General features: G+C 43.7%; 1 protein-coding gene and 1 long non-coding RNA gene across 3 annotated transcripts in view; one reads left to right on the plus strand and one right to left on the minus strand.

Annotated features, from left to right (window-relative positions):
* The window catches only part of CAPN13 (calpain 13), an 85,180-nt gene extending 74,142 nt beyond the window's left edge, over nt 1–11,038 (plus strand). For both annotated transcript variants that reach the window (XM_081903984.1, XM_081903985.1), the window contains 4 exons: nt 2,496–2,612; nt 6,445–6,500; nt 9,783–9,836; nt 10,620–11,038. In XM_081903984.1, coding sequence (XP_081760110.1) covers nt 2,496–2,612; nt 6,445–6,500; nt 9,783–9,809 — 200 coding nt within the window. In that variant the 3' untranslated portion in view covers nt 9,810–9,836; nt 10,620–11,038. The remainder of the gene's footprint in view (nt 1–2,495; nt 2,613–6,444; nt 6,501–9,782; nt 9,837–10,619) is intronic.
* Nucleotides 11,039–11,188: 150 nt separating this feature from the next.
* On the minus strand, nt 11,189–19,042 carry LOC309366116. Its single transcript, XR_014166519.1, has 3 exons — nt 18,997–19,042; nt 15,784–15,901; nt 11,189–11,877 (listed from the first exon to the last, which is right to left on the minus strand). It is a non-coding gene; the product is annotated as an uncharacterized lncRNA (long non-coding RNA).
* Between the last annotated feature and the right edge of the window lie 8,590 nt (nt 19,043–27,632).

Here is a 27,632-nt window from a genome sequence, read left to right on the forward strand (position 1 = left end):
CCCCGTTTCCCGGGGACAGTCTCTGGATTTGCGAATAAGTCCTCGGACAAATTCCATCCCTGGAATGTCCCCAGATTTCATCTAACGTCCCCAGGAAATGCAGCAGCGGCAGTCTCAGCAGCCCAGAGCTGTTGGCTCTGGCTGGCTTCAGGAGCTGCTCGGAAGTCCCCATATGATGGCAGTGCAGGGGCTGTAAGATGCAGCTTCAGGGCTGCTTCCACCTTCCCTGACCCCAGCATCTAAGCTGTGAAGGGAGGCTTCATGCTGCCTATCAGAGCTTGCGTGCAAGCAGAAGGGGACAGGGATCTCTCAGTTAAGCAACAGGCAGCCTCCCTTCCCAGCTGAGGGATCCCTGCCCCTTCCTGCTTGCACGCAAGTAGGAATGGGATTGGGACTGCTCCGATGGGAAGGGAGGCATTGTGCTGCCTGAGAGATCCCTGCCCCCTCCTGCTTACACGCAAGTAGCAGTTGGGATGGGGCTGCTCTGAAAGGCAGTGTGAAGCTTCGCTTCCCAACTGAGGGATCTCCGCCCTCTCCTGCTTGCACGCAAGTAGGAATGGGATTGGGACTGCTCCGATGGGAAGGGAGGCATTGTGCTGCCTGAGAGATTCCTGCCCCCTCCTGCTTGCACGCAAGTAGCAGTTGGGATGGGGCTGCTCCGAAAGGCAGTGTGAAGCCTCGTTTCCCAGCTGAGGGATCCCTACCCTCTCCTGCTTGCACACAAGTAGAAATGGGATTGGGGCTGCTGCGATGGGAAGGGAGGCATCGCGCTGCCCGAGCCTCACCACCGCTGCTGCTCTTGGCCCTCCTTCTCCGCCTTCCATGCCTGACCCACTGCACACTGCTTCCCCACCACCACCGAAGAATCAACAACTCAGGGGCTGCCCAGGCTCATGGAGAAAGGAGATAGAAGCCTGGGAGGAAGGGGAAACGTGGCGGTTGAGGTCAAGGCGGCAGCCACCCCTCTGCCACCGCCATCACTGCAGCATCAACGTCCCGAACATAGTACAGTGGTACCTCGGGTTAAGTGCTTAATTCTTTCCGGAGGTCCATTCTTAACCTGAAACTGTTCTTAACCTGAAGCACCACTTTAGTTAATGGGGCCTCCTGCTGCCGCTGCACCGCCAGAGCACAATTTCTGTTCTCATCCTGAAGCAAAGTTCTTAACCCGAGATACTATTTCTGGGTTAGCGGAGTCTGTAACCTGAAGAGTATGTAACCTGAAGCATCTGTAACCCAAGGTACCACTGTAATTAATTAATTAATTAATTAATTAAAGTGCCCCCAGATTCATTGAAAAAAACCTGGTAACCTTAATATATGCAATCCATCACACTGCACAGAGGAAGCTACGATCCAATAACGCTGCCTTAGTGACGAGCATTTAGATTTTTAGATAGCTGCTTAAGCTGCATTATGCCCTTAACATGTTAATTCTTTTTCCCCTCCCCTGGGTGGGGAGTGAAAAAGAAAGTGTGATCAAATGACAGACGCAAACTTAAGTGAGATTGCTCAGAAGGAGAGAGGAGAGGAGAGGAGGGGGGAGGGGGGAGTTAGGTGGCCTCTAGAGACTGTTACGATTCCTGGTGCGCAATTGGAGTGGGGGCAGATGCTCTCAATGCCGCTATCTGGAATTTATCACTAATGTGCCGCATAAAGGAAGGTGCGAGGAAGGTATGGTGATAATAAAGGCAATAAAGTGTAACACAGGGAGGAAAATTGCATGCTGTGCAGTCCTTGAAGGCAAACAGCAAACAGTACAGGCACTGAACAGAAGAAAGGGAGGCGTGTGTGTCTTTGTAAGTAGTATGAATATAAATATGGCAAAGTCAGCTTCTTTTGCCCCAAGAGCAGAATTCGGGGGAAAGCATAACCCTCTTTAAGATGTGCGGCTTCTTCCTGTACTTTACGAGTCAGTAGATTCTAGGTTCCTTTGGAGAGGTTCCTTCAACCCTATAAATCCTGCATCTAATTACTGATATGCCGAAGTCAAATGAATTGCAAACATTTGTTTCCGGGCCCAGGATTATATCATTCATTTCTCTCTCTTCCCCTTTGCCTTCTAAGCAGACAGGAGAGAAAATACTAAGCAGCACTTTAGCACCCCAGGGATTCCTGTTGCCATTGTGAGCCCTCCTAAGGTCCTGTTCCTTCAGCCAGAGACCCACATGACTGCCCCGTGCCATGAGTTTTGTGTTTGAGTTGCCTAAGGCTGCATCCTATTCCTGGTTACCTGGAAATCAGTGAGGCAGAGAAGACATTCCTGCAAGTGGGCTGTAAAGCCGTGACTCTTGTTCACCCACACAATGCTCTTTCCAGATTCTGGGCTGTTTTATAAACCTTTTTCATATATATATATATATATATAGGAAGTGGCCCTGATTGGAATGTTTGAGGAAGTTGACAACACTCCATTGGTGAACATTACTGGACAATGTTTCCTTTTTAAATATATTATAATCTCTTCCTTTGCCTACTCCTGTTGCTGTTTGCAGGTCTGTTCATCGATGACACAACCCTCCAGCTGATGACCGTGCGATACGGTGACTCCTTGATGAGGATAAACTTTCCTGATTTTGTGTGCTGCATGGTTCGTCTTAAGACCATGGCAAGTAAGTTACACACATTGGATGTTCGTAAAAACATTTCCTTGGTTGCTAATACGTTTTAAGGATTTTCACTTGATGCAGTAGTTTGGCATCCATTGCTGGAGAAGTGACTCACTGACTGAATGTTCTGAGGATCAGAAAATGCACTTTGGCCTATAGGCTTCCACAGTCTCTGACCATCAGACCATCAGCCTGGGGCTGAGGGCAGGTGGAGTCCAACAACAATTGGAATGTAGATTTAAATAGACCAATGACAAAAAATTATTATTGTTGTAAAATAGAGCATAATTCGAACAACTCCATCCAATCCAACCCCATTCCCTAAAACATGTTGTGAAGTATAAGCTCTTATTATTTGTGTGAACATGTGTGTGTTTTGAGGAACTGCTTCACGGTGTGTTGGTTTGCCTGCCTGCCTGAAATAGATAGGCAAAGCACCTGAATGTCTGACTTCAAATCAGCTATTTCTATTATTTTATTTATTTTTAAAGTAGGAATAAATCCAAGGATGGAAACATCCAATGCAGAGAGTGACCTTCACACATTTGTTTTCTAGCTTTGACCCAGCTCTAGGCATGCATAAACAATATGTTAAGTGTGACATTTGTGTAAGGATGTTGATGAGATGTGCATTTGATTGCACATCCAGTTCAAAGGGACACAGCACAAATGAATGCACAGCTGAAAAGTGCATCTGTCATATGCCAACAATTTCAAATAAAGGAAGTATCATGTATGCCTTTTTATACACCTGGAGCTTCTTAGCTGGTTTGCAATTACCAAACACAAAACATTCCTTTCCTTCCTTCAAAATTGGTCTCTTCCAATAAAGAGGCAAAATAAGGGGAGATGGTGACATGAAGACATATGAAAGCTGCACGAAGACCTATATGAAAAGGTTCTCTTAGTCTGAAGTGTGAGGTTGGAAGGTGCCTAGGGAAACTCACATGGACAATTTTCATATCGCTAAAGAAACAAGCTACTGTCTGGAAAGCGGCTTGTCTCTCTGGAAAGGGAACATGCAGGAGCAAAGCAAATGCTCAAGCTGCGTGAGTGATCTTTGCCATTGACTGGATCTTACCAGATACCTCTGGAAATCCAATGAGAAAAATCTCCAAGCTTTATTGGCAGAAACGTTTAAAAATAAGAAATCAAACTGCAGGACACTGTTCATTTTCTCTTTTTTTCTTTTAAAAAGTTTTATTAAAACTTTTCACATTGCAATTAACCCCACCCCCCGAATCTAAGCAAAAAGCAGTAGAAAAGAGAAAAGAAGAAAAAGAAAAGTGCTAGAAGAGTACAGGGTCCTCTCTCACAGATATAGCCTAACTTTTATCCCATACAGAGAAAGATGCACCCTCTAATCACTCACCTGGGAACATTTGCCTCTTCCCTCAGCCTCTCACCCTGGGAGATTTCCCCTTCCCTGCCAGGACACAGGACATTTCCAAGATAGAAGATGCTAAAATTTAATACAATCCCAACTTAAATTATACACGTTTGATAAAAGCATTGTCAGCGGAGGAATAAAACATAACAATTCAAAGTGTTGGTGCTGACTTTTAAAGCCCTAAACGGCCTCGGTCCAGTATACCTACAGGAGCGTCTCCACCTCCATTGTTCTGCCCGGACACTGAGGTCCAGTGCTGAGGGCCTTTTGGTGGTTCCCTCACTGCGAGAAGCCAAGTTACAGGGAACCAGGCAGAGGGCCTTCTCGGCAGTGGCACCCACCCTGTGGAACGCCCTCCCACCAGATGTCAAAGAGAAAAATAACTACCAAACTTTTAGAAGACATCTAAAGGCAGCCCTGTTTAGGGAAGCTTTTAATGTTTAATAGGTTATTGTATTTTAGTGTTTTGTTGGAAGCTGCCCAGAGTGGCCGGGGAAACCCAGCCGGATGGGCGGGGTATAAATAATAAATATTATTACTATTACTATTATTATTATTATTATTATTATTACTTATTTAAAAGTCATTGGAAGAGAAATCACAATTGCAAGAATAAGAACGTGGGGGGGGGTTGGGGGGGGAAAATCCACTGATAATCTTTCTGTTTTTATTTTACTGAAATTTTAAAAACATATTATACATTTTTTCAAACACTTGAAAGCGCTGCCAGTGAGATTTACTCAGGAGATGATTACTGATAAATGGAAATAAAGGGCAGCACATCGATAATACGAACTGAGGACAAATAGTTAAATAAATAAAGAGGCTCGTTAGACCATTACTCATGTTCCCTGGAAATCCACAGTGATAACACCTAAATCAAAAGCATCTCCCCCTTTATAACTTGCTGTAAAATGGAGGTGGAGATTAAATCGCAGTTAAGACCATAACATTAATGTACCGTTTTACTCTGAGAATACTAGGTCTCCTAAGCCTGCAGTTTAGCTAGAGGCAGGAAGAGGATGGTTACTATATTACTGCAAAGGCTGAATGTCCTTTTTTGAGTCCATCTTCCATATCGCCTTCTAGCTCACTGTGACTAGTAGAAAGCCACAAACAAGGCCAGCTGCTCCTTTTTCTACGCTCCCCACCCCCTTTCTCACAAAGGATGTTGCAAGCAGAATTTGTTTCTGCAGCACACATAAGTGGACATTACTTTACACAAAACGCTAGCAAAGAGAGCATGTGGCATTCATACACAGCAGTGCTTTGTTTTGTTTTTTTTTTGAGATACTGGGTACTTTGCACAACACGCGCATTTGTCTACCTCCTTTGACACAGTGGCCCAGTTCAGACATCGGTTTAAATGATGATTTATTGAAACGAAATCAAAATCAAGCCATGGTTTCGGATCCTAGCTTTCTTCAATAAGCCATAATTTAAACTAATGACACATCCTGGTTTGGACATAACAGCAAACTCTGCTTTTTTAAAAAAAACAACAACCAGGTGAATGTTTCCATTCTCCTCCTCATGGGTGAACTTGAGAAAGGGGGGAGGGGACACACACAAGCCCAATGCTGGTATGAATCCCAGTTCTGGGTAGTGAGAGTGCTGGTGCACTCTGGGTCCTGATTGTAGGCTTCTCATGGGCTTCTGGCTGCCACTGCAGGAGCAAAATGCTGGACTAGATGTGCAATTCAGTAGGCTCTTCTTATGCTTTCACGGCTTGCCAAGACTCATTTGCCACTAAACTATGATTTAGCATCATGCATGAACTTGGCCAATGTCTCTGAGAAACAGCTGTCCTCTTAGGATATTTCTGTTCATTTCGGTGGTGCCTGAACACACCTGTGGCTCCATTAGGGTCGGAGTCCAGGGTCCAACTCCAGGGCCCTACAGCCAGCCGCTCCCCCTCTCCCCACAAAAAGCAAGTACCTGAAGAGACAGATGGTGGAGGCAGGCATGACGGGAGGCTCCACAGTACAGCGGGCCCACCTAAATGAGAAAGAGAGAAAGAATGTCTGAGAGAGACAGGGCTGGGTTAACCATTAAGCAAAATAAGCACGGACCATATGGTGTAGCTGAAAAAAAGGCTCCCACAATAACAGACTCTCCAAGTGTCCCTATTTTCCAGAGACAGTCCTGGTTTTACAGAAGCCGTCCCAGTTTCTGATTTGATCCCGGAATGTCCCGCTTTTCCTTAGGACACCCCTGTTTTCATCAGAGAAATGTTGGAGGGTATGGAGTTATGCAACTGCATAACCAAGGATATAAGTAATTATACAACCTTTAGAAGACATCTGAAGGCAGCCCTAGATAGGCAAGTTTTTAAAATGTTTTATTATGGTTTTATATATGCTAGAAGCCACCACTTTTCCCCCCTATAGTTTTACAAACTATTCTATTTTCTTGCAAATTGAAGTTTTGTTTTGTTCTCTCTAGAGGCATTTCGCAATTTATCTGCAGATGGGAGAGGAATCTATTTCACTGAAGATCAGGCAAGTGGTGCTTAATTCCATTTCCCTCTTTTCCGTTATTGTTCGTAGTAGCTTGTTTTTATCCTTGGAAACCAAATGCCTTTCCTTCTCAAATGAGATTGAAACAGGTTTATTAAAAAAAGGGGGGGAGAGAAAAAGAGCATGAAACACAAAACCTAAACTGGAATAGGCATTCATAGCAGATTTTGAATGCATATTTCATTGTGTCTGGAGGTATGGATTCACATTTCAGGATTTGCCAATTCAGAAAGAACTATTCATATCAGCAAGTCCATTAAATGAAGGCAAAAGGGGGCTTAGCAACAGATTTTTATTCTCTCTTCGGTACTTAATACTTCAGAATTGAGGTTTTTCAAATGCAGAACATGATGCTTTGATGAGGTTGCTCAAGAGTGGAATTCTCACTCCAAAGTATCTTCAGTAATACCTCTAGATATCTCTGTACGTTTATACTTTAAGGAACAAATGAGAGAGATTTAATGTATTTTTAATCTCTGTTGGAAGCCACCCAGAGTGGCTGGGGAAACCCAGCCACATGGGCTGGGTACAAATACTAAAATAATAAAAGAAGTAGAAGTAGAAGTAGAAGAAGAAAGATTTAAAATAAATAAAAAATCACCATATCTGGTGAATTCAGCATTGAGGGAGAAAATTGTGTTTTCAGTGTGAATGTTGCATCTTACAAGCCACCAAAGATGTTCTACAAAGACATGTCAATGCAATTCACTGTCAATAAACAAACAAAAGCCCCCAAATCTTTGACTAACGGTGGCCAGTGTGGTGGGGCAGAGTTTACCTTCCAACGCCAGCCACTGTGACTTTCCTGGATGGGGCTAGAATGGGTCAGGGTGGAAACGAGTTGAGGTTGTGTGGATGCACCAACCTCAGCACTGGATTGGCTCTGCCAGGATATTCACACAACTCCAACCTCAGCACTGCCCTGCTCTCACATCTGGGGAGGGGAGGCTTAAACCTCACCTTAACAATCAGATAGAAGGTCTGGCTCATTAAACAGCAAAATAAAACGGTCACGCCCAACAGACTTAAATAGATGTATTAATCCATTTAGAACACCGTCTACTGACATTTTAGCTGTCTAAAGAATAGCGCTGAAGAATCATAAATCACACACTGTTTATTTAGATCCAGATTATTCTATGGTTCTTTATATGTGGTGGAAATATTATTTTGACATAGGTTTTGTTTATAGACTTATCTGTTTTTGTTATTACATTACAGAGTTTTTATATTCTGGATTTTTGTTTCTTCCCATCTTTTTTACTATAAGGTTCGGCTCCATTTTTATATAATAAAATTGTATTAACACATTTATGGGCAGCACAGATACTAGTTTTTGTGTATGCATAGTCTGATTATTAAGCTTATTTAAGTCTGTTAACTTCCTTTTGTTCATTTGTTTGTTTTACGTTAAAGCTCTCCTCCTCAGCACCGATGCCTTTTATTTATTTTGTGTTTCAAAAACTCACAATGCAATTGCTAATCACATTGCCATTACTGTAATATATATTTAGGCTCACTGACCTGGTAAAGGCAACTTCTAGTCTCCCCTGTAGCAGCCGGTCCAGTCCACAAGCGCATGTGATTACAGTGCTAGACGTGACTATTTTGAGTGTGGAGGAAAACCATCTCAAGCGTGGCAAGGAGGGGAAAATGTGCATCATTAAGGTTTCAATGACAGCCTCAGGAAAGTCACAGGCTATTGAACTAACGTTGGGCGCTGGCTCAGCAGTCTCTATGCCACCTGATTCAATCTACTTTCATTACTTAAGAAATGCACCATTTACTGAACTACAGTTGGGCTGTTACTTGGGAAAACGGGTTCCTGTGTGCAACTACCTGCTTCACATGTAACGTTTGGTACGTGCTGTGTACCTGCAGAGTTTCACGTTGCCCCTAAATGCCCTCTTAACCTTGGCAGAGATTTATTTCCTACAATTAACCTCAAGGGTGTTAAGAAGCACTTTGGTTCCCCTCAATCACAAAATTGTTGTTGTTTAGTCGTTTAGTTGTGTCCGACTCTTCGTGACCCCATGGACCAGAGCACGCCAGGCACTCCTGTCTTCCACTGCCTCCCGCAGTTTGGTCAAACTCATGCTGGTAGCTTCGAGAACACTGTCCAACCATCTAGTCCTCTGTCGTCCCCTTCTCCTTGTGCCCTCCATATTTCCCAACATCAGGGTCTTTTCCAGGGAGTCTTCTCTTCCCATGAGGTGGCCAAAGTATTGGAGCCTCAGCTTCACGATCTGTCCTTCCAGTGAGCACCCAGGGCTGATTTCCTTAAGAATGGATTGGTTTGATCTTCTTGCAGTCCATGGGACTAGTCATTTTTTTTTAAAAAAAAACACATTTTAATTTTCATTGAATTTTTTTAATGCAACAAAACGAGCATCCAGAGCAACTGTATACAGAGTCTGAGTTTCATGGCCCTATAATAGCAATACTCATAAGACTGAAACATTGAGAATGGATGCTTTTCAATGGGACTTAAACAAGAGTAAGGTCACAGCCACACCATTGGTGAAATGTAATGTCGCACTAAGAAGATGGTTTCACCAGAACATGCACATTTCTGCTTGCCAGAGAAAACACTCTCCCAATTCTGGGAGTTCTCCTGATCCTACAGATGATTTGTGAGGTATACATGGTGGAAGAGGGGAAGCGGAGAAGAGGAAACCCTAGAGATCCACAGGTTCCCCATCCCTGCTGTGTGATATTTGACAATACATGTGAATTTGTCCACAAAGTTAAAATGCAACATGTGACAGCTCATTGTCTATTGCTGCCACCATTTCAGGAACCTTGTCCAACTAAAGGTCCCCCGCTAGCTGCATAATACTAGACAGTGGTCTCCATTTGGTATTGCTACCTATAATTTCTTAATGCCTGTTTTTGATAGACCTGCTTGAGCAGCAATTAGTGTCTCTTAACAGAGGGAAATACAATATTGCCTTTAATCAACAGAGCTTGAAGCACTGTTGGTGCGAGATGTGGTCGTCTAGAATTATTACAGGAAATCAAGTCAGCAGTTATGAGGGGGGAAATCAGATAATGGCAGAAAAGTAAGACTGAAGAGGGAAATGGTCTCACAAATAACAGGACTGAGGGGAACAGTTTCCACCACCACTTTTGAAAAATCAATTTCTGCTTTAGAATAAAAATATGTTGACATTTTATGCAGCCCTATTTTTCTTGCTACATTTTACTGTGAATTTATAAATGCATTGATTTCCCCCTCTCTTTTTTTCCTTCCCTTTCTCCTAGTGGATGACGATGACAATGTACTGCTAAGCAAGTGACAAGGCTCTATAAATGCTGGTAAGCATTTAAACAAATGCTGTTATATATAAAGTTTCCCTTCCAAAACCTCTTTCTCAAAGGCTTTAATATCAAACAGCGTATTGGGGAAGTACACTTTTTGCAGAATTCAATCTGTTAAATAAGAAGTCCTAGCATGGAAAGTTCATTTCCTGATGGCCCCTGCTCACTTTCTTTGGTTGGCTGTTCAAAATGCATGCTACAAGTTGCTGAAAATATAAATCGCCACCTTCACCACATCCTCCACCAACAAGAAGCTCACTTAATATGGAGACCCGTTATGTTCTTACCACTCTGACGGAAGCCCCAGATCAGAGGCCAGGGTTGTTGCCCCCATTTCCCCTTCCCGGACAAGGTGCCATCCCAGTACACTTGGAGCGAGGGCGAGTCACGTAGAATATGCACATGTAAATAAGTTGCCATTGTTGTAGACAATTAAGGTGAAGAGCATTCATAGCAAGATTCTAGTCTATGGTGGGAGTCAAATGGGTGGATCGAAGGAAATCTGCTGCATTGGCCATTCTCAACGGATTCCTCCGAGATCCCTACTCAGCAGTGCTACTTGATTCAAGTTGCCACCCTGTGCACACTTACCCAGAAAGAAGTGCTACTGAATGAAATGGAATACATATATTTCCAAACAAAACATGCCTGGGATTGTGCTACCCACCGTTAATGAACCCTCTCCGTAATGCGGCCTGATCCTTTCACCTAGAATGAAAATCAGGAGGGACTCTTGTGTACACTTCAGGTGTTTATATGTTGTTCTTTTTCTTTTTCAAGCTGAAGAGGTGTGAAGAATGACAAATGAAGAATGACAAGTGAAGTGGCCGTGTTGTCACTGCAGCCTCTCTACGATGGCGGGGCGGCAGAGGGAGTAGCCACTGTTGAAACTATGGAGCACGTCCAAATGTAGTGCAGAGGTTAAACAGCTGGAATCAACCAGCTGATGAGGGATGTAGTTTTCCTGCTCTTTTTTAAAATAAAGTTTTTTTCTATTGGTTTTATACATTTTAACTTTAACCATTTCAAACATTAAAATAAAAGGTTCATTCGAACCTTCGGACCTCCTTCCCTCCCTCCATGGGTTCCATATTTAAAATAAAAATTTCTGCATCTTTTACCATAATCCATCTGTTATATATCTATTGTTACCATAATTAATTCCACATTACAAATGTCATTACATCCTGCCAATGATTTTAACTGTTTACAGTGGTCTTTTCAATAAATTAGGAATTTACTCCAAACTTTTGAAAATACTTGATCTTCCTGGTTTCTGATCTTCCCCGTCAGTTTCGCCATCTCTGCATACTCCCATCAGTTTTGTCTGCCATTCTTCTCTTGTTGACACTTCTCTTTCCTTCCATCTCTGGTGTTTTCCTGCTCTTTGCTGGGATGAGGCAAGGTGGCTTCAAGCTCAGGGCATTGTGGGTACTCTGGCAAAGCCAATCAGGTGCTCTTTGGGATGTGCCCAGGAAGCCTTGGCCTCGCTGCCACCCTGCCCCACACCCTGAAGCCGTTTTCATCCTATTAGGAGTTACGCTCCTACTGCATAGCTTCAAGAGTCAATTTTCTTGTTTTCCTCTTATCTGCTCTCCCCATTCCCTTGTTGCTTGTGTGTCATGTCTTTAAGATTGTAAACCTGGGGGCAGAGGTTCTCTCTCCTTTTTATATTGATCTGTAGGCTGCTCTGGGAACCCTTTAGTTTAAAGGTGTGTGTGTGTTTGTGTGCGCCTGCACATGCATGCATACAGTAAGAGGTGGTTGATTTTTTAAATACTTTATAACCTGCTGCATTGCATACCAGCTAATCGGTGCAGAAATGCAGTTCCACAGGCTGCCTGTGTAATTTGCACTCAATAATCCATGGCGAGCTTACTTTGAAAGCAAATAAACAGAAAATTCTATAGAATTTCATTAAAATTCCATTAAAGCAGCAATGCATAGAGATTCACGGAGATTCACCTGGTTCCAACATTTAACAACTCAGTTTGTGATTTTGGGGCTTTTGCTGCACATCCCTCTGCTCCCTCTTTTGCTGCGGAAGGAAACAGGTGGGCTGTTATGGGTCACAAAGTGGAGACTGAAAACATGCATGACGATGTGGTACATCCCTCTGTCTCCAACCCTGTTAGATCAAGGCACTCTCGCGCCTTAAACCCTATCCAGTTCCAGGGAATTGCTGGTGGGGCGAGTGCTGTTGCACTCAGGTGCTGCTTGTGGGCTTCCCATACACACCTGGGTGGCCACTGTGACAACAGGGTGCTAGATGGGCCTTTGGCCTGATGCAACAAGCTCTGCTTATGTTCTTATCCCAGCGGAGTGGACATGCCTCTAATAGTGACAGCACCAAAGTGCAGAAATTGAGGGTCCTTAAATGGTACCCGGAACCGATTATAAGGTAAGCTCAAGTATCAACAGAGCTCAGAATCAGCTTCTGGGCACCACAAGCTGCTCCTTTCTCCTAATTGTGAGAAGGAAGAGGTGCTCCCAGAAGACACTGAGCAAGGCCTCTCTCCCACCCCAGAAGACTTGGGACCTTGCAACAGCAGCATCACAGTATAAAGCTAAGATGAAACCCAAATTTAGTGGCTGGGTTTGGGCTCTGTGCGACACGTGTCTCACACTCCATTCTACAGCGTAGTTTTGGTGTCTTCTACAGCATGGCGGTGGGACGCGGGTGGTGCTGTGGTCTAAACCACAGAGCCTAGAGCTTGCCGATTAGAAGGTCGGCGGTTCGAATCCCCGTTACGGGGGGAGCTCCCGTTGCTCGGTCCCAGCTCCTGCCAACCTAGCAGTTCGAAAGCACGTCAAAGTGCAAGTAGATAAATAGGTACCACTCCAGCGGAAAGGTATATGGCGTTTCTGTGTGCTGCTCTGGTTCGCCAGAAGCGGCTTAGTCATGCTGGCCACATGACCTGGAAGCTGTACGCCGGCTCCCTCGGCCTGTAGAGCGAGATGAGCGCCCCAACCCCAGAGTCATCTGCAACTGGACCTAATGGTCAGGGGTCCCTTTACCTTTACCTTTACAGCATGGTGGCAGTGGAACTGCACTGGTCACGCCACCCTAAAATCGCCTCTGATTCAACACCACATTACAGGCAGAGGATGTGCAGGTGGGAAGGGGCTCCTCCTTAGTTTTCCAAGGGTGTGCAAATTCTTTGGAAGTTTTCAGGGAAATTCGCTTTGTTTCTTTGTGCCCAAGTGGTGTAGAAAAAATAATAAATCACCACCACTTTCTGCCAAAGAGTTCACACACAGAGAAAAAAAACCTTTCTACAAATTCCACTGCTCCCTAAAGTTTCAGAGGCTCAGAACCATATCACCAAGTTCTTATCTACTTGAGCCATTCCCTGTGACCCAGTTATAAATTGGGCTGTCCAAGCTGCAATTCAGTAGAATGAAGATGTTGTAGGAGGCAGTCATTGATACAGTGCTTTTGCCCTTTCTTATTTCTGTATTTCTGTGGTGGGCTAGCTAGAAAGTAACATAGTTAGGGGTCGTATATTCCAGTTGAGGTCAGTGGCACTGCTCACATGCATATCGCTTAATATCTGTGGTAAAGCTATTCCAGGTTCTGGCCCCTACATGTGAATTTGGATTTCTTTTCCCATTACAGACCTGAGATTGCGTATTGCAATTTCTCAGTGGCAGGAGCTAATAATTCATTAGAGCCAGGCTGAGCATGGCCGCCTGTGTGCAGAATAAGACAATTGGCAGTGCACTTGATTTATACCTCCAGCTTAGCTAATTAAGCAATAATTCAAGGGGAATCCATCATTGTGACAGCTTTGTTGATCAACCATCCCCAAGCAAAGTCAAAGGTGTTCAGTAGCTTGGGGAGGAAAACCCAGGTCAATAATGAAAGCTGCTAAGATGGGAGTGTAGAACATACCAATGATTGTGTGTGTGTTTAAAAAAAACAATGGATAGAAGTTTAATGCTTTCATTTATATAAGCACGTCTTCCTATACGCATAAAAAATGTAAGGCTGTTGTCACACTGCAGTTTGTGTGGCTGCCAATAGGTGGCCCTGCCAACTGCAGTATTTCAACAGAACAACAGGTGAGTGAGCAAGCACTCTCTGAAGTCCCCCCCCTCTTTTAAAGGGGGTTGGAGGTTGGGGGGAACTGGGGGGGGGAATGGGATGGGGAGGGGAGGTTTAGGTGAGCTATGAGAGGCTAGGTGAGTGGGATAAAGGGAAGAGGGATTGGCCAGGTGTGAGGGAAGGTGGTTGGTGAGTAGGCAGGGTTGGTGAACAGAGACGGCAGTCCCTAGTGCAGGCTTCCTCCACCTCTGCCCTCCAGATGTTTTTGGCCTATAACTCCCATGATCCCTAGCTAGCAGGACTAGTGGCCAGGGATGCTGGGAATTGTAGTCTCAAAACATCTGGAGGGCCGAGGTGGAGGAAGCCTTCCCTAGTGCATCCATATATGTACAGAAACACAGCCTGTTTCTTACATTTATATACCTTTCCTCCATGGAGCTTAATGTGGCCTGCGTGGCTCTTTTCCGCTCCATTTTATCCTCAGAAGAACTCCATGAGGTAGGCTAGGCTGAGAGGCAGTGGTTGACCCAAGGTCGCCCAGTGAGTTTCATGGTGGAGCAGGGATTTGAACCCTGGTCTCCCTGCCCCTAAGTCCAACACTCTAACCACTACACCACATTGGCTGTCTACAGCAACAGAGTAAGGATATATTTTCATGGGAGCGTCTTGCCGGAATGGGTGTAGAGAAGCAGCCATAACACTGCAGATTTCACATGCTGTTTGCCGTTTACACATAGTCTGAAATCCCGTTCAATGAATGTCTGGAAGGTGAACAGTATTGCACCTAATATCCCAATCCACAACTGCATTCATTCACTACCACTTTATACACAGAAGCTGCGCTTGTACAAACAGTATATGCATAAGCTGGTCAGAGATGCCAGTTTTTACAAGATCCAAGACCACACATACAGGGCTGCACAGCTTGTAGGCTTCATGCACAGAACCATTCAGTGCACAGAGGTCAGAGGCCAGGACACCAGCAAAATCCTATTTTCCTCTCCCTGTGTTCATGGCTTCACACTGTGCAAAACAGTGTTTTGTGTACAGTGGTACCTCGGGTTAAGTATTTAATTCGTTCTGGAGATCTGTTCTTAACCTGAAAATGTTCTTAACCTGAAGCACCACTTTAGCTAATGGGGCCTCCTGCTGCCACTGCGCCACCGCTGCAAGATTTCTGTTCTTATCCTGAAGCAAAGTTCTTAACCTGAGGTAATATTTCTGGGTTAGCGGAGTCTGTAACCTGAAGCGTATGTAACCTGAATCATATGTAACCTGAGGTACCACTGTACCTCCAAACAGTCAGCAGCAATTATCATTGTAGCCCTGTTTTGCAAAGCTCTGTGGACCTTTGTGAGAGTTCATGCATCTTATATTTGCATGTGTATTTTCTGACCTTGCCAAAGGCACCTCACTACCTCTCTACACACATTTTTTAAAAAAAATAAAAACACACAAACGGGGGAGTGAGGCAAACCTCTCTCTCTCTCTCTCTGTTACCCGGTGCTTGTGTGGTGTGACAGTGACATCTAGTGAATTTTCTGCCAACCACAGTTGTTGCTTGCTGATTTTCCAGTCAAAAACAGCCTTTGCTATTTTTGGAATGCCAGGATTGGATGGAGCAGTGGACTGGCACTGTGGAGCCGCCCGGACTCACCCTACCCTGTCAGCTGCACCTGCCTAAAAACAGTGAGAACTAAAACTATGCTGAGTACCATATTAACCCATCAATTCTGAGACCAGGTGTCCCATTAATCTTGTAGGTGTCTCCAAGGCTCTGTTTTCATAGTAGGCCTCATTATGTTGGTGCTACGTGCCCTTTTACAGTGACATGGTCACATTTTACACAGGCAAAGGATGCCCATCTACAGCCTAGTGAATCACAATGAAGCTTACCTCGGGGCGTGCCGTGCTTCCAGAGATCCTTGTGGTGGCTCCACCATGGACAGAACCGACACCAAATTCAAATTGTGGAAGCATTTCCTGGCCTCCCTATTGTTTGGGGTTTCAAGACCTGGAAGGGATAAAGTTCCCATCACAGTATTTAAATCAACCTGTGGTGTTGGAGTCAAACAACATCAGCAGGGCCACAGGTTTGCCAGCTCTGTCAAAGGGATGACAATAAGAGTTTGGAACAAGAGAAGGGGGGGGGGGAGTGAAGTGACACCAAAACCCAAGTAATGGTATACCCACCCTATGCTTTCTAGTTGTGTTTTGAAGTGAACATTCCCAGCATTCTCTTTGAGGCATCCATCAAGCCCACTGTTGTGTCTACACAATTGTTTTACTCATGGTTCATGGTGAGCTGCTGCTGCTTAGTGTAACCCAATGTCCCATCTGTGAAATGTTGGTGGGAATCTCCTGGCAGCTTATAATGAATAATATTTTTTTTATTTATACCCCACCCTTCCTGGTTCAAAAACCGGGCTCAGGGCAGCTAACAACAAATTTAAAACACTTAATTATAAAAGCAGCATAAAATACAGTAAAAAAACATGAATAACAATAAAATTCAAAAATCAAAAATCAATTTAGGGGAAATAAGCATTAGATAATCCCCAGGGCTAGCTGGCTGAATTGGTCCTACTTGGGCCAGGGGAGAATTAGCTGTGGGGTCTCAGAGTGGGTGATCTTCATAAAAGGGGAGAGGGAAGGAAGAGAAGGGAAATAAAAGATCAGTCTGAATTCAAATTAAAGGCCAGACAGAATAGCTCTGTCTTACAGGCCCGACGGAAGGAGGTTAAATCCTGAAGGGCCCTAGTCTCATGGGACAGAGCATTCCATCAGGCCAGAGCCATCACTGAAAAGGCCCTGACCTTGGGGGAGGATAGTCTGACTTCCATAGGGCCCAGGACCTCTAAACTATGGTTATTCATGGACCTTGAGGTTCTCTGTGGGGCATACCAGGAGAGGCAGTCCCATAGATATGAGGGCCCTTAGCAGATAAGATGTCACTAAAGCAGTTTAAACTAATCCATCCAAATACGCTCATTACAAGTGCACATAAGAGACCAAGCCCAGGCCATAGCTTTATGTGGCAGGTGCTGGTTAGGTATCACAGAATTGTAGAAGAGTCAGAAAGGACCTTGAGGGTCATTTAGCCCAACCCCCTGCAGTGCAGAAATACACAGCTGTCCCGTACGGGAATCGAACCTGCAACTTTGGCATTATCAGCACCATGCTCTAACAGACTGAGCTATGCAGAGGGAAGAAAGGGAAGTGGGAAAGGTGTTTGCACACACTCTGACAACGTTGCTTCTTAATTCATCCTGGCATATGCCTAAAGAAAGCAATGTAAGCACATCCACTTTGCCCAAAGCCAGCTCCATCTGGCACCTCCTACCTCTGAACTGTGGAGGCTGGTCATTGTAAGAACAACAGTTTAAGAATTGAGGCCTGAGTTTGATTCCCTCCCCACATTTCATTCCCTGTCCTCTTTCCCACGTGTGTCATGTTTTTCTTAGATTGTAAGCCCGTGGGCAAGGACTCGCTTGCTCAGAGGCAGCCCAAGACATTCCGGCACCTGAAGCAAATCACAAAATGGTGTGTCTCCACCCATCCACCCCCCAGGAAGAAGATCTACACCAGGAAGAAAAGGGGGAAAATAAAGATCAACTTCTAGAACAGGGGTTGGGAGGAGACGAGCAGTGCCTCCTGTTGTCAGGCTTGGGGAATCAGATCCCTCCCACGGTGGCAGCCCAGAATCAGAGAAAGGATAAAAGTTCTTACCAAGCAATTTGTTCAATAATTTACAGAGAATGACGAAGGAATGCAGCCTTTCTATTAATGGCGTTGCTCCAAGTAAAGTCCCACCGTCCTACGTCTCCCTTATTCAACATCACTCCTGCCTTGGTTAATCTGAGCTTTCTGCTTCTGAGCTCTCTGTTCTAATACCCTCGATGCACGTCTGGTCTTGGGGGGGGGGTCAGGAATGCTTTCCATGGACACTGAGTCTGCCAGCTGTCTCTCCCCTGGTGCTTCTCCTTCTTCCTGCTGTTCCCCTTCCAGCATTTCCCAGCTTCTGCCCTCTGCAGCCTTGGAACTATGCCCTTCTGCAGACCACTGTTCTAAATCTATACTGTCCATCACTGTTCTAAATCTATGCTGTTCATCAAACTACAGAAAGGGATTATTGAAAAGGGCATTCTAATAGTGGAGCCAATATGGCAGGATCAAGCTCTCTTTTAAATCCTGTTGTCAAGATGCCAGCTGTAGAGAAAAGGCAAGGAAGGGGTGACGTGATAGAAATTAAGAAAATTATGGAACCTGCTTACACAGGAGGCAGCGATGGCTACCAAACTGGATTGCTTTAAAAGATGGACAGGGCCTAGCCATGATGGCTAGGCTCTGTCTCCACAGTCAGAGGCAGCAATGCTTCTGAAATCCAGTTGCTGGAAACCAAAGGAGAGGGGAGAGGCCTTGGCCCAGTATCCCTGAAGGAGCATCTTCACCCCCATCGTTCAGCCCGGACACTGAGGTCCAGCTCCGAGGCCTTCTGGCAGTTCCCTCACAGAGAGAAGTGAGGTTATAGGGAACCAGGCAGAGGGCCTTCTTGGTAGCGGCACCCGCCCTGTGGAACGCCCTCCCATCATATGTCAAGGAAATAAACAACTACCTGACTTTTAGAAAACATCTGAAGGTAGCCCTGCTTTGGGAAGTTTTTAATGTTTGATGTTTTATTGTGTTTTAATATTCTGTTGGGAGCTGTCCAGAGTGGCTGGGGAGGCCTGGGCAGATGGGTGGGGTATACATAAATTTATTATTATTATTATTATTATTATTAGTTCTCAAATCCTGCTTACTGATTTCCCACAGGCATCCAGTTGTGGCAACAGGATACTGGACCAGATAGGCTGTTGGCCTCATCCAGCAGGCTCTTATGTTCTTTTCAAAAGCCCTGAAAGAGATTTCCTTTGAGATGCAGCCAGACTCAACACAGTAAACTGTATAATTCCCTTGTAAAGTAGGTATGTCCTGCAGATGGCAGCCTAGAGCTGGGGAATGATTACCAGGAACCCATTATATTTTAGGCAAAGGACGACAGCTAAGGTGCCCTATCGTGACCTAATTTTGCTCAATACTTCCTTTTTCATGAAGTCATGACTATACCTTTAAAGCATGTTCAAAGCACCTTCTTTGCTTCAAAGAATTCTGGGTATTGAAACTGTCAAGGGTTGCTGGGAGAGGTAACTCTGTGGGGGTAAATTCCAGGGCCCAGAATTCTTCAAGGAAAAGAATGTCATGGATACTTTAAGTTGAGGTTCGAGCATTTGAATCATAGAATTGTAGATCTGGAAGGGACCAGGGGGGTCATTGACTTCAAGCCCCTGCAAATGTGCTTCAAAAGTGTATGTATATGCAGCCTGTATCTGCAAATTCCAGTGCTGGTTGGTGCCCATTGGGAGAGAGCAAATGACAGAAAGCACCAAATGATTCAAGTTTTGCTCTCATTTTCTTTTTCTATTCAATTTTCTTTTTCATTCATTACATACATCTCATATCCATAATATTTACTATGCATTCCTTCCTCCCTCCCCTCCTAGGCTTCCCCCAACTTCCGCTTCTGATTTGTTTCTCCTTTCACCCATCTTGCTACCTCCTAAAAGAAAAAATACTAATTACATATTTATACAATAGCATCTAACCTAAAAACATAAAGATAAAAACAAGTACACCATATTTCTCTATCTTCTACACATTTTCTAATACCAATGATGTGAATGTTTATTTAAATCCTACCATCAAGTCTATAGACTTTCTTTGTTTCTGCAAATATAATATAAATGGAAATTTTGCTCTCATTTTCTTCCTTGCTGAATTCTACAAAGGACAACACTTAGAATAAGGAGGAAGCATGGGCGTAGCCAGAGGGGGCATGGGGCAGCTGCCCCCCCCAATAATCAATAAAAATCAATAAAAATACTTAACTAACTGAGGTTCTTCCCCCCCAACAAAAGCCTGCTGTCCCGTAACAAAAATCTTGGCTACGCCCATGCCCCCCCCCCCCGGACTGGTCATTACTGCCTTGGAGCACAGTGTTGGGTTTTTCTTTCTTTCTTTCTTTGTTCATTTCACAGTTCTGACCACCCTCTAGCTGTTCACACCAGCGCAGTTTTAATAGTGCCATATTCTTTTCTGTTTGTGAGCACCCCAGGTGGTGTTGATGGGATGCAGATGTCTTCAAACCTTGGCTATGGCCTCTTTTCCAGCATGCATCCTCATTTCCGTGAGTATGTAAAATGAGAGTCATTGTAGTGATCCATAGTTAAAAGTCAGCAAATGTGCCCTCTTTTTTGCTCTTCCAAACACGACACCCCCTACTAATTAGGAAAGGCTGGAGGACTTCAGCTGGTGTGAAGTCGGTTTGAGAAACAACCTGTAGAACAGTACCATCAAGGCACAGAATACATATGCATTTTGGGCAACGTCATATGAACACAGATTAAGACTATACCTCATACCTACAGGACCGCCTCTCCTGGTATGACCCATGGAGGACCTTAAGGTCCATAAATAGCAACACCCTAGAGGTCCCGGGCCCTAAGGAAGTCAGATTAGCCTCAACCAGAGCCAAGGCTTTTCCAACACTGGCTCCAGCCTAGTGGAACGCTCTGTCTCATGAGACCAGGGCCCTGCAGGATCTGATTTCTTTCTGCAGGGCCAATAAGACAGAGTTGTTCAGCCTGGCGTTTGGCTTGGAATCAATTTGATTCCCTCCCCCTCTTTCTTTTTTCCTTTCTCCTCCTGTGATGAGGCTGCATTTTAATGTTTTAATGTTGTATTTTAATCTTGTTTTTAAGTTGTATTCATTCAACTCCTTTTTATTATTGGTTGTTAGCCACCCTGAGCCCGGCCTTGGCTGGGGAGGCTGGAATATAAATAAAATTTATTATTATTATTATTATTATTATTATTATTATTATTATTATTAAGAATCCGGCATCGGAAATGCAATGAGTACTGTGAACCAAGCAAGCTGTTTGATATCTAAAATAAAAAAATAAGTGAACTAGGCAACAGGTTGTGTTGATTCCAGCTGTCATGTGCAATGGGGAACAACCCTAAGAACAATTCGCCATTCATTTCAGCTCCAAGACACATTTCAGAAATTGTGTATTCAACCCACATGCAACAAACACTTATTAATGTACGGGAAGGTGATGCTTCAGGAAAGGCAAATGACAAAAGATTTCAAAGCCATCCAGCAGCAACTGAATGATTACACTGTGTTTAAGGGGCATTTATAGAAGTCTATATTTAGCATCACTTTCAAAACAAGTCTGGGAATGCTTCTATGATACTCCTCCTTGGAATGTCTCCCTGGAATTTGGAGGTTAAATTACCTGGCCTTCTTTATGTAGTGCAACTTGTGCATTAAGGCAGCTTCCCCCAATCTGGGGCTCTCCAGGTTTGGAGTTTGGGATTACAACTTCCATCAGCCCTGGTCAGTGTGTAGCAGCTAGGAATGATGGGAGTTGTAGTCCAAAATCTCTGGAGAGCACTGGTTAGGAATTCTCCATTATTCCATTATTTAGTACTGGGTCCTATACAGAGCATTGCACATAGTTTGCTGCAGTTCCTCCTTCTGCTTGTGGTTAACGCTTAGCTGGAATGAAATATTCAACGCAGCAATAGAGAAATTAAAATAATAATTTATTTGTCAGACAAATAAATGAGAGGCTCAGTGGTATATGGTTACCAAGCTCTGGCCTGGCCTCCTGCCATTCTGGCCAGCACTTATATTCCCTTAATCCAGCCCCCTTTGCTCCTCCTGTGGCTGCCTCTGTCCAATCAGCCTGGTTGAAATTCCTATTGGTTGTTTGCTAGAACCAATCACAATAGATACACCCACTTCCTTCTGTCCTTATATGGAACACAAAGAGCTATATATTGTTACATCTATAAATGACAAATAAGTAATAATATATCTTACATGGAATCTTAATTACCAGCTCACCTCTTGCCCTCCTTGCCCTATTGCCTTCTAAAACAAATGGTTAATCTTAAATTTTATCTTCAAGGATCTTGAGTTCACATCAACATTGAAAGATCTCCTTCATTGAAGGTTTCTAAACAAAAGGCCTGACAACTATATATCAGGAGTGCTCTATGGCGTCTCCTGTCTGGCAGGAGGCTGGGCTCATTTGCCCCTCTGGTCTCCTATTGCAATATGACTCTGAGAATCTAGCATTTCTTAAATCCTTTGCATAATTACATTTAAGCCAATATATTTAAGCTAATATATTTCATACATTATCATAGGTAGCCTTTTAAAAGGAATAAGGCCTTTGTAAAGTAAAAAGGAACTCAGTAAAAAAACAGCTTTAAAAGAAGCCTCTTCAGTTTACACCCCTCCTTTCCAGCCTCAAAATAAAATAGAAAGAAGCTTCTTCTTCTCCAGCCAAGCCAGTTGCCTTTTTCACTGCTCTTGGCCTTAGAAAATACAATTCAAGTTTTAATGAGAGGCCCATGGTATCATTTTACTATTTGCCCATTCCTAATTGTGTTTTCTCAGCCTTTTTTATCTTCTGTAATATGTAGGGTCAGTGTCCTCGCTCTTAGCCTGTATTCCCCTTTTTTAACGACTTTGAGAATTGTTTTTCCTGCTATAAATCAGGGGGCCCCTTGTCTTGGAGGAATTGCCAAGGTTCTTTCTAAGCAGCTGGTCTTCTGCCTGGCATGAAACATTTGAAAATCTTTTTTTAAGCTCATTTTAAAATACAAGCCTTGATTGAAATATATAAGCTTTGATAAAAATGCAGGCTTATGATTAGATGCCTCAGAAGTGCGCATAAAAATGAATGTATCAGTGGAAAAAGCACACAGAAATGCATCGCATATGGGGAAACAACTTGCAAAAATGTGTACATTAGTCAAAACTGCACATAAAAGTGTATTTATTCAGAGAAATTCACACAAAAACGCTGATAATTTTTCATGAGCTTTTTATAAAAAAATAATAATAGTAAATTGCTGCAAAATATGGAGAACTGAATTTAAGATTGGAAAAATGAGAAACCAAGAGAGGCAAATAATAACAATAACAACAACAACAACAACAACAACAACAACAACAACAACAACAACAATAACAATAATAATAATAATAATAATAATAATAATAATAATAATAATAATAATTGTACGCCACCCATCTGGCTGAGCCTCTCCAGCCACTCTGGGCAGCCTCCAACAAAGATTAACAATACATTAAAAAGTCAAAATTGACAAATCTTTCCTAGCATGGGATAATATTTACTTGAGACAACTTCTTCTAACCTCACCTTAAATTAATCAGGATGAACATTTCTACTGGAAATGCCCTAATTTATTCTGTGCATGTGAGCCATGATAAAACACATAAGGTGATATTCCAGTGAGTCCTGTTACTGCAAGGATTTCTGCTTGCGCAATAGGACTTTCCCCTGCTCGCCTTCCCCTGCACAATTCCTGCGCCCTCCCCAAATCTGCTCTAGGGGGTTGGTTTCTGCTTTCTTCTCTGTGCAGCGAAGTGCTTGTCACGAGACAGGTGTTTACATTCCACAGAGTCTGTACTGTTGGAGGTTTTCCCACGGGAACGGGAGGCTGGATGTGACGTACACTGGTTTCCTGTTTTTCACTGTTTCTTTGCAGTTTCAGTTTTGTGATTCTCTCCGTGCCTTAGAGGAGAGAGGATGACGCTTTCTCTGCTCCGGCAGAGGGAAGATGTTTTTCTGTAACTTACCAGCTTTGAACTGTAAATAAAGTAGTATAGAGCATGTTGGCACATACTTCTCATCATTCCGCTGTGCACTGGACACTGCTTATCCCCAACATTTGGTTCCGGGCCCAGAAAAACGCAGTGTTTTGAGAATGGACTTCAGAAGTCGGGCTCCTGGCAAAGGAACAAAGGAGCAAAGAAACGGAGAGCCGGCAAAGTATCGGAACAGCGGCAGAGGACGGAACGCACGGTATCTGCTCTGCGCGTCAAAATGATTGATGAAGGTATGTGCTACTGCTCCGGGCAGCCTGCCAGCTTCTAATTAATGGCTTTATGGCTGGACTTTGAACTTTTAATAGCCGGTTTTGCCGTGGCAAAGGCAAATGGCTCAGAACAACACTTTCCTATGCTGGGGGAAATCGAAAGTAACTTTTACAAATGCTGTTGGAGCAAAGCAGCTGCAGATGTGACGCAGCATGAATTTAGCGCAGCATAGAGAAAGCACTTGGGGACTTTCGCTTTTGAACTTGCTTTTGGAATGCAGTTTGAAGCAGCTGCAGATAAGCAAAGAGGCTCAGGCTCACAAGCAGAGGCTGTTTTGATTTTGCTTTTGGATTGAAGCAGCTGTACACAAACACAGCATGTATAAAGCAGTCTGATTTAAAGCAGCAGAGATGATGCAAGAGGCAAATGCCAGAGTCATGATGGCTAGCTGCAGAAGGCTGGATGAGGCAAGTGGGGGATTTGATACCACTGATCAGCCAAATGCTCAACTCACAGTAGCCTGTGATACTGCCATGATTCAGAATGAAGCAAATCGGCGGGGTGCTGGCTGCATGGGAAATGGGGAGACTTCACAGACGTCATCCCATAGTGCAGTGGAACCACCAGATGGCGCCAAAGCTTTGAAGGCAGTGAAATGCTACTCGTGTGGACGTCTAGGCCATATGAAGAGGGAATGCAAATATCCCAGGGCCAAGACAGAGCAGCGCAGCGAAAGCTCATTGCGTGGAAAAGGCCAGAGCAAAGGCAAAGGTCCGGTGTCCAGGACAACGCAGCACAAGGCAATGGTCTCACGCTTCGCTCCAAAAGTTGCAGAGGTCCAGAAGACGTCTAGATCTTTCTTCGTTGTTGATTCAGCGGCGACCCACCACATGTGCAACGATAAGAGTCTGTTCGTGTCTTTTACACCGCAGGAAGGTGCAATTCACCAGGCGGATGACCACACAATCCCCAGTAAAGGCTACGGAACTGTTGTTCTTCACAGTTTGGACTTATCGATACAGGATGTTCTTTATGTGCCGGATGCGAAACATAATCTGCTCAGCGTTGGACAGCTGATTGAGAAGAAGATTGACGTTTCCTTTAAAAACAATAGATGCATCATCACCAAGAAAAATGATTATCAATTGTATGCTGAATTTGTTGGTCGTTTGTTTGTTTTGTATTATGATGATGTTGTGCAGGATGACACTTGTTGCATTGCAGGTTCTAACAAAAGTTTGCATGCAGAATGTATTCACGATTTTCACAGGAAATTTGGTCATTTGCATTTTGAGGCAGTATCTAAAATGCCTGCCTTGGTTGAAGGTATGACTATTAAACCCTGCAGGTACCACATGAAGTGCAAGGCATGCGCAGCAAACAAGGTGAAAGTGGCTGCGAAAGGTAAGGTGTCTAGTAGGCAAGCTACAGAACCATACCAAATTATTCATGCTGATTTGGTTGGACCACTAGCGCCCTCTTTGGGTGGAAATAGGTACTTCATGGTTCTCCTTGATGCATTTTCCAGGTATATTTATGTGTACAATCTCAAGCAGAAATCAGAGGCTTTTCCTAGGTTCAAGGAATTCTGTGCTTGGTTGGGAAATGTGCATGGTAAGAAGATAAAGATTCTTTTCACTGACCGGGGGGGAGAATTCACTTCTCAGCAGTTTGAAGCTTTTCTGGCTGAGAAAGGAATTCAACACGATTTGTCTAGTCCTCGCTCGCCATGGCAGAATGGACTTGCGGAACGAGCAAATCAAACATTGCTTCAAGGGTTAAAAACCTTGCTGCATGATGCAAATCTTCCAGAGAGTTATTGGGCCGAAGCTCTCTCATGTTTCACTTACAGTTATAATCGCAGGTTATCTTCAGCGATTGGTTGTACCCCCTATGAGAAGATGTTTGGCAAGAAGCCATACTTCAAACACATGAAAATTTTTGGTTCTGACATGTGGGTTCACTCACCACAAAACTCCAAGTTAGACAAGCGTGGATTGCATGGTATCTTTCTAGGTTATCAGAAAGGGTCTTACAGAATAATGATGACTGACTCTAAGGAAATTAAGCTCACAAGAAGTGTTGAGTACAATGCCAAGTGGGGGGAGAATGTGGGAATTTTCCAATGTTATCCTGATGACAGTGATGAGACTGAGGATAGTCAAAAGCAACCGCAACAACCCACACCCACTGATGAAGGTTCTGATTCTGAGTCTGAAACTGAATCAGGTGATTCAGAGGATTTCAAGAGTGCGAAAGCCTCTATGCGACCCTCTGAAAGCTCTGATCAAGAATTGGAGGAACCATTGTTCACAATAGGTCGCTTTTCTCCTAAGAAGGAAGAGGAGAGTGTTGAAGACTTAAGGCTAATTCGTAGGTCACAGAGAGCCACAAAAGGGAAACCTCCAAAGAGATTTGCTGATGAGTATGCTAAGATAGCAGTAACAGCTGTTAAAAGCTCCAAGAAGGTATTTGAACCTTCAAGTTTCCAAGAAATCCAGGATTTGGATTCAAAGGAAGCTGAGCCATGGTTAAATGCCATGAAGGCTGAGCTTGATTCCTTGGAAAGGAACAAAACATGGGACCTAGTTCCAGTAGTTCCAGGAATGAAACTGCTTGGAAGCAAATGGGTCTTCAAAGCGAAGACTGATCAAAATGGCAAGATAGTCAGACACAAAGCCAGATTGGTAGCCAGAGGATTTGCACAGGTACCAGGTGAAGACTATCACGAGACCTACTCACCTACAGTGAGGTATGAGAGCATTAGGCTTATGCTCAAGCTAGCTGCAGAGGAAAATCTACACATTAGTCACCATGATGTGAATACAGCTTTTCTGTACGGATCTCTAGGTGAATCACTTTATATGCTTCCACCTGATGGCGTACAGGTAAAACAGGGATTTGTTTGTGCTCTGAAAAAGTCCCTTTATGGTCTCAAACAAAGTGCACGGTGTTGGCACACAAAACTCACTGAAGTGTTGTTTTCTCTAGGTTTTAAGCAAGGGAAATCTGATCCATGTGTATTTGTCAAAGAGGAGGGGCAAAAGAAACTGTATTGTTTGTTTTATGTTGATGATCTTTTATTCTTTTGGAAAGATGTCACAATGTACAATACAGCCCTAGCTCAACTGAAAGAGCACTTTGACATGAAAGATCTTGGTCAGGTAAACAACTACCTATCTCTGGAAATAGAGAGAGATCAAGATGGTAACCTTCTAGTACACCAGTAACGGAAAATTGCTGATGTGTTAAGCAAACTAAACCTGATGGATGCTAACCCTGTGGACACACCGATGATAACAGGTTATCAGGTAGATGACACTGAAGAAGCATTTTCTGACACTACACTGTACAGAAGTGTGCTAGGCAAGCTAAACTTCATTGCCAGATGTTCAAGACCAGACATTGCTGTTAGCTGTAATTTGCTAAGTAGACAAGTCAACAATCCTACTGTTAAGGATTGGAAAGCTCTGAAACGCATAGCGCGGTATTTGAAAGGCACTATGCATTACAGACTGAGATTTAACAATCAGAAGTCTGGTGGTCTTGAGATATTTGCAGATGCAAGTTTTGGAAGTGATACTACAGACAGGAAAAGTACGTCTGGAGTTTGCTATAAGTACAATCAGGGTCTATTTGATTGGTCATGCAAGAAGCAAACAACAGTTAGCTTAAGTACTTGTGAAGCTGAACTGAATGCACTGTCTTATTCACTTAAAGATTGTGAATGGTTGTTACAATTGTGCAAAGACATGAAAATTCCTGTCAAATGTCCAATCCA

This window comes from Podarcis melisellensis, assembly GCF_964234715.1.
Source record: "Podarcis melisellensis genome assembly, chromosome: 3".
Lineage (NCBI taxonomy): Eukaryota > Metazoa > Chordata > Lepidosauria > Squamata > Lacertidae > Podarcis > Podarcis melisellensis.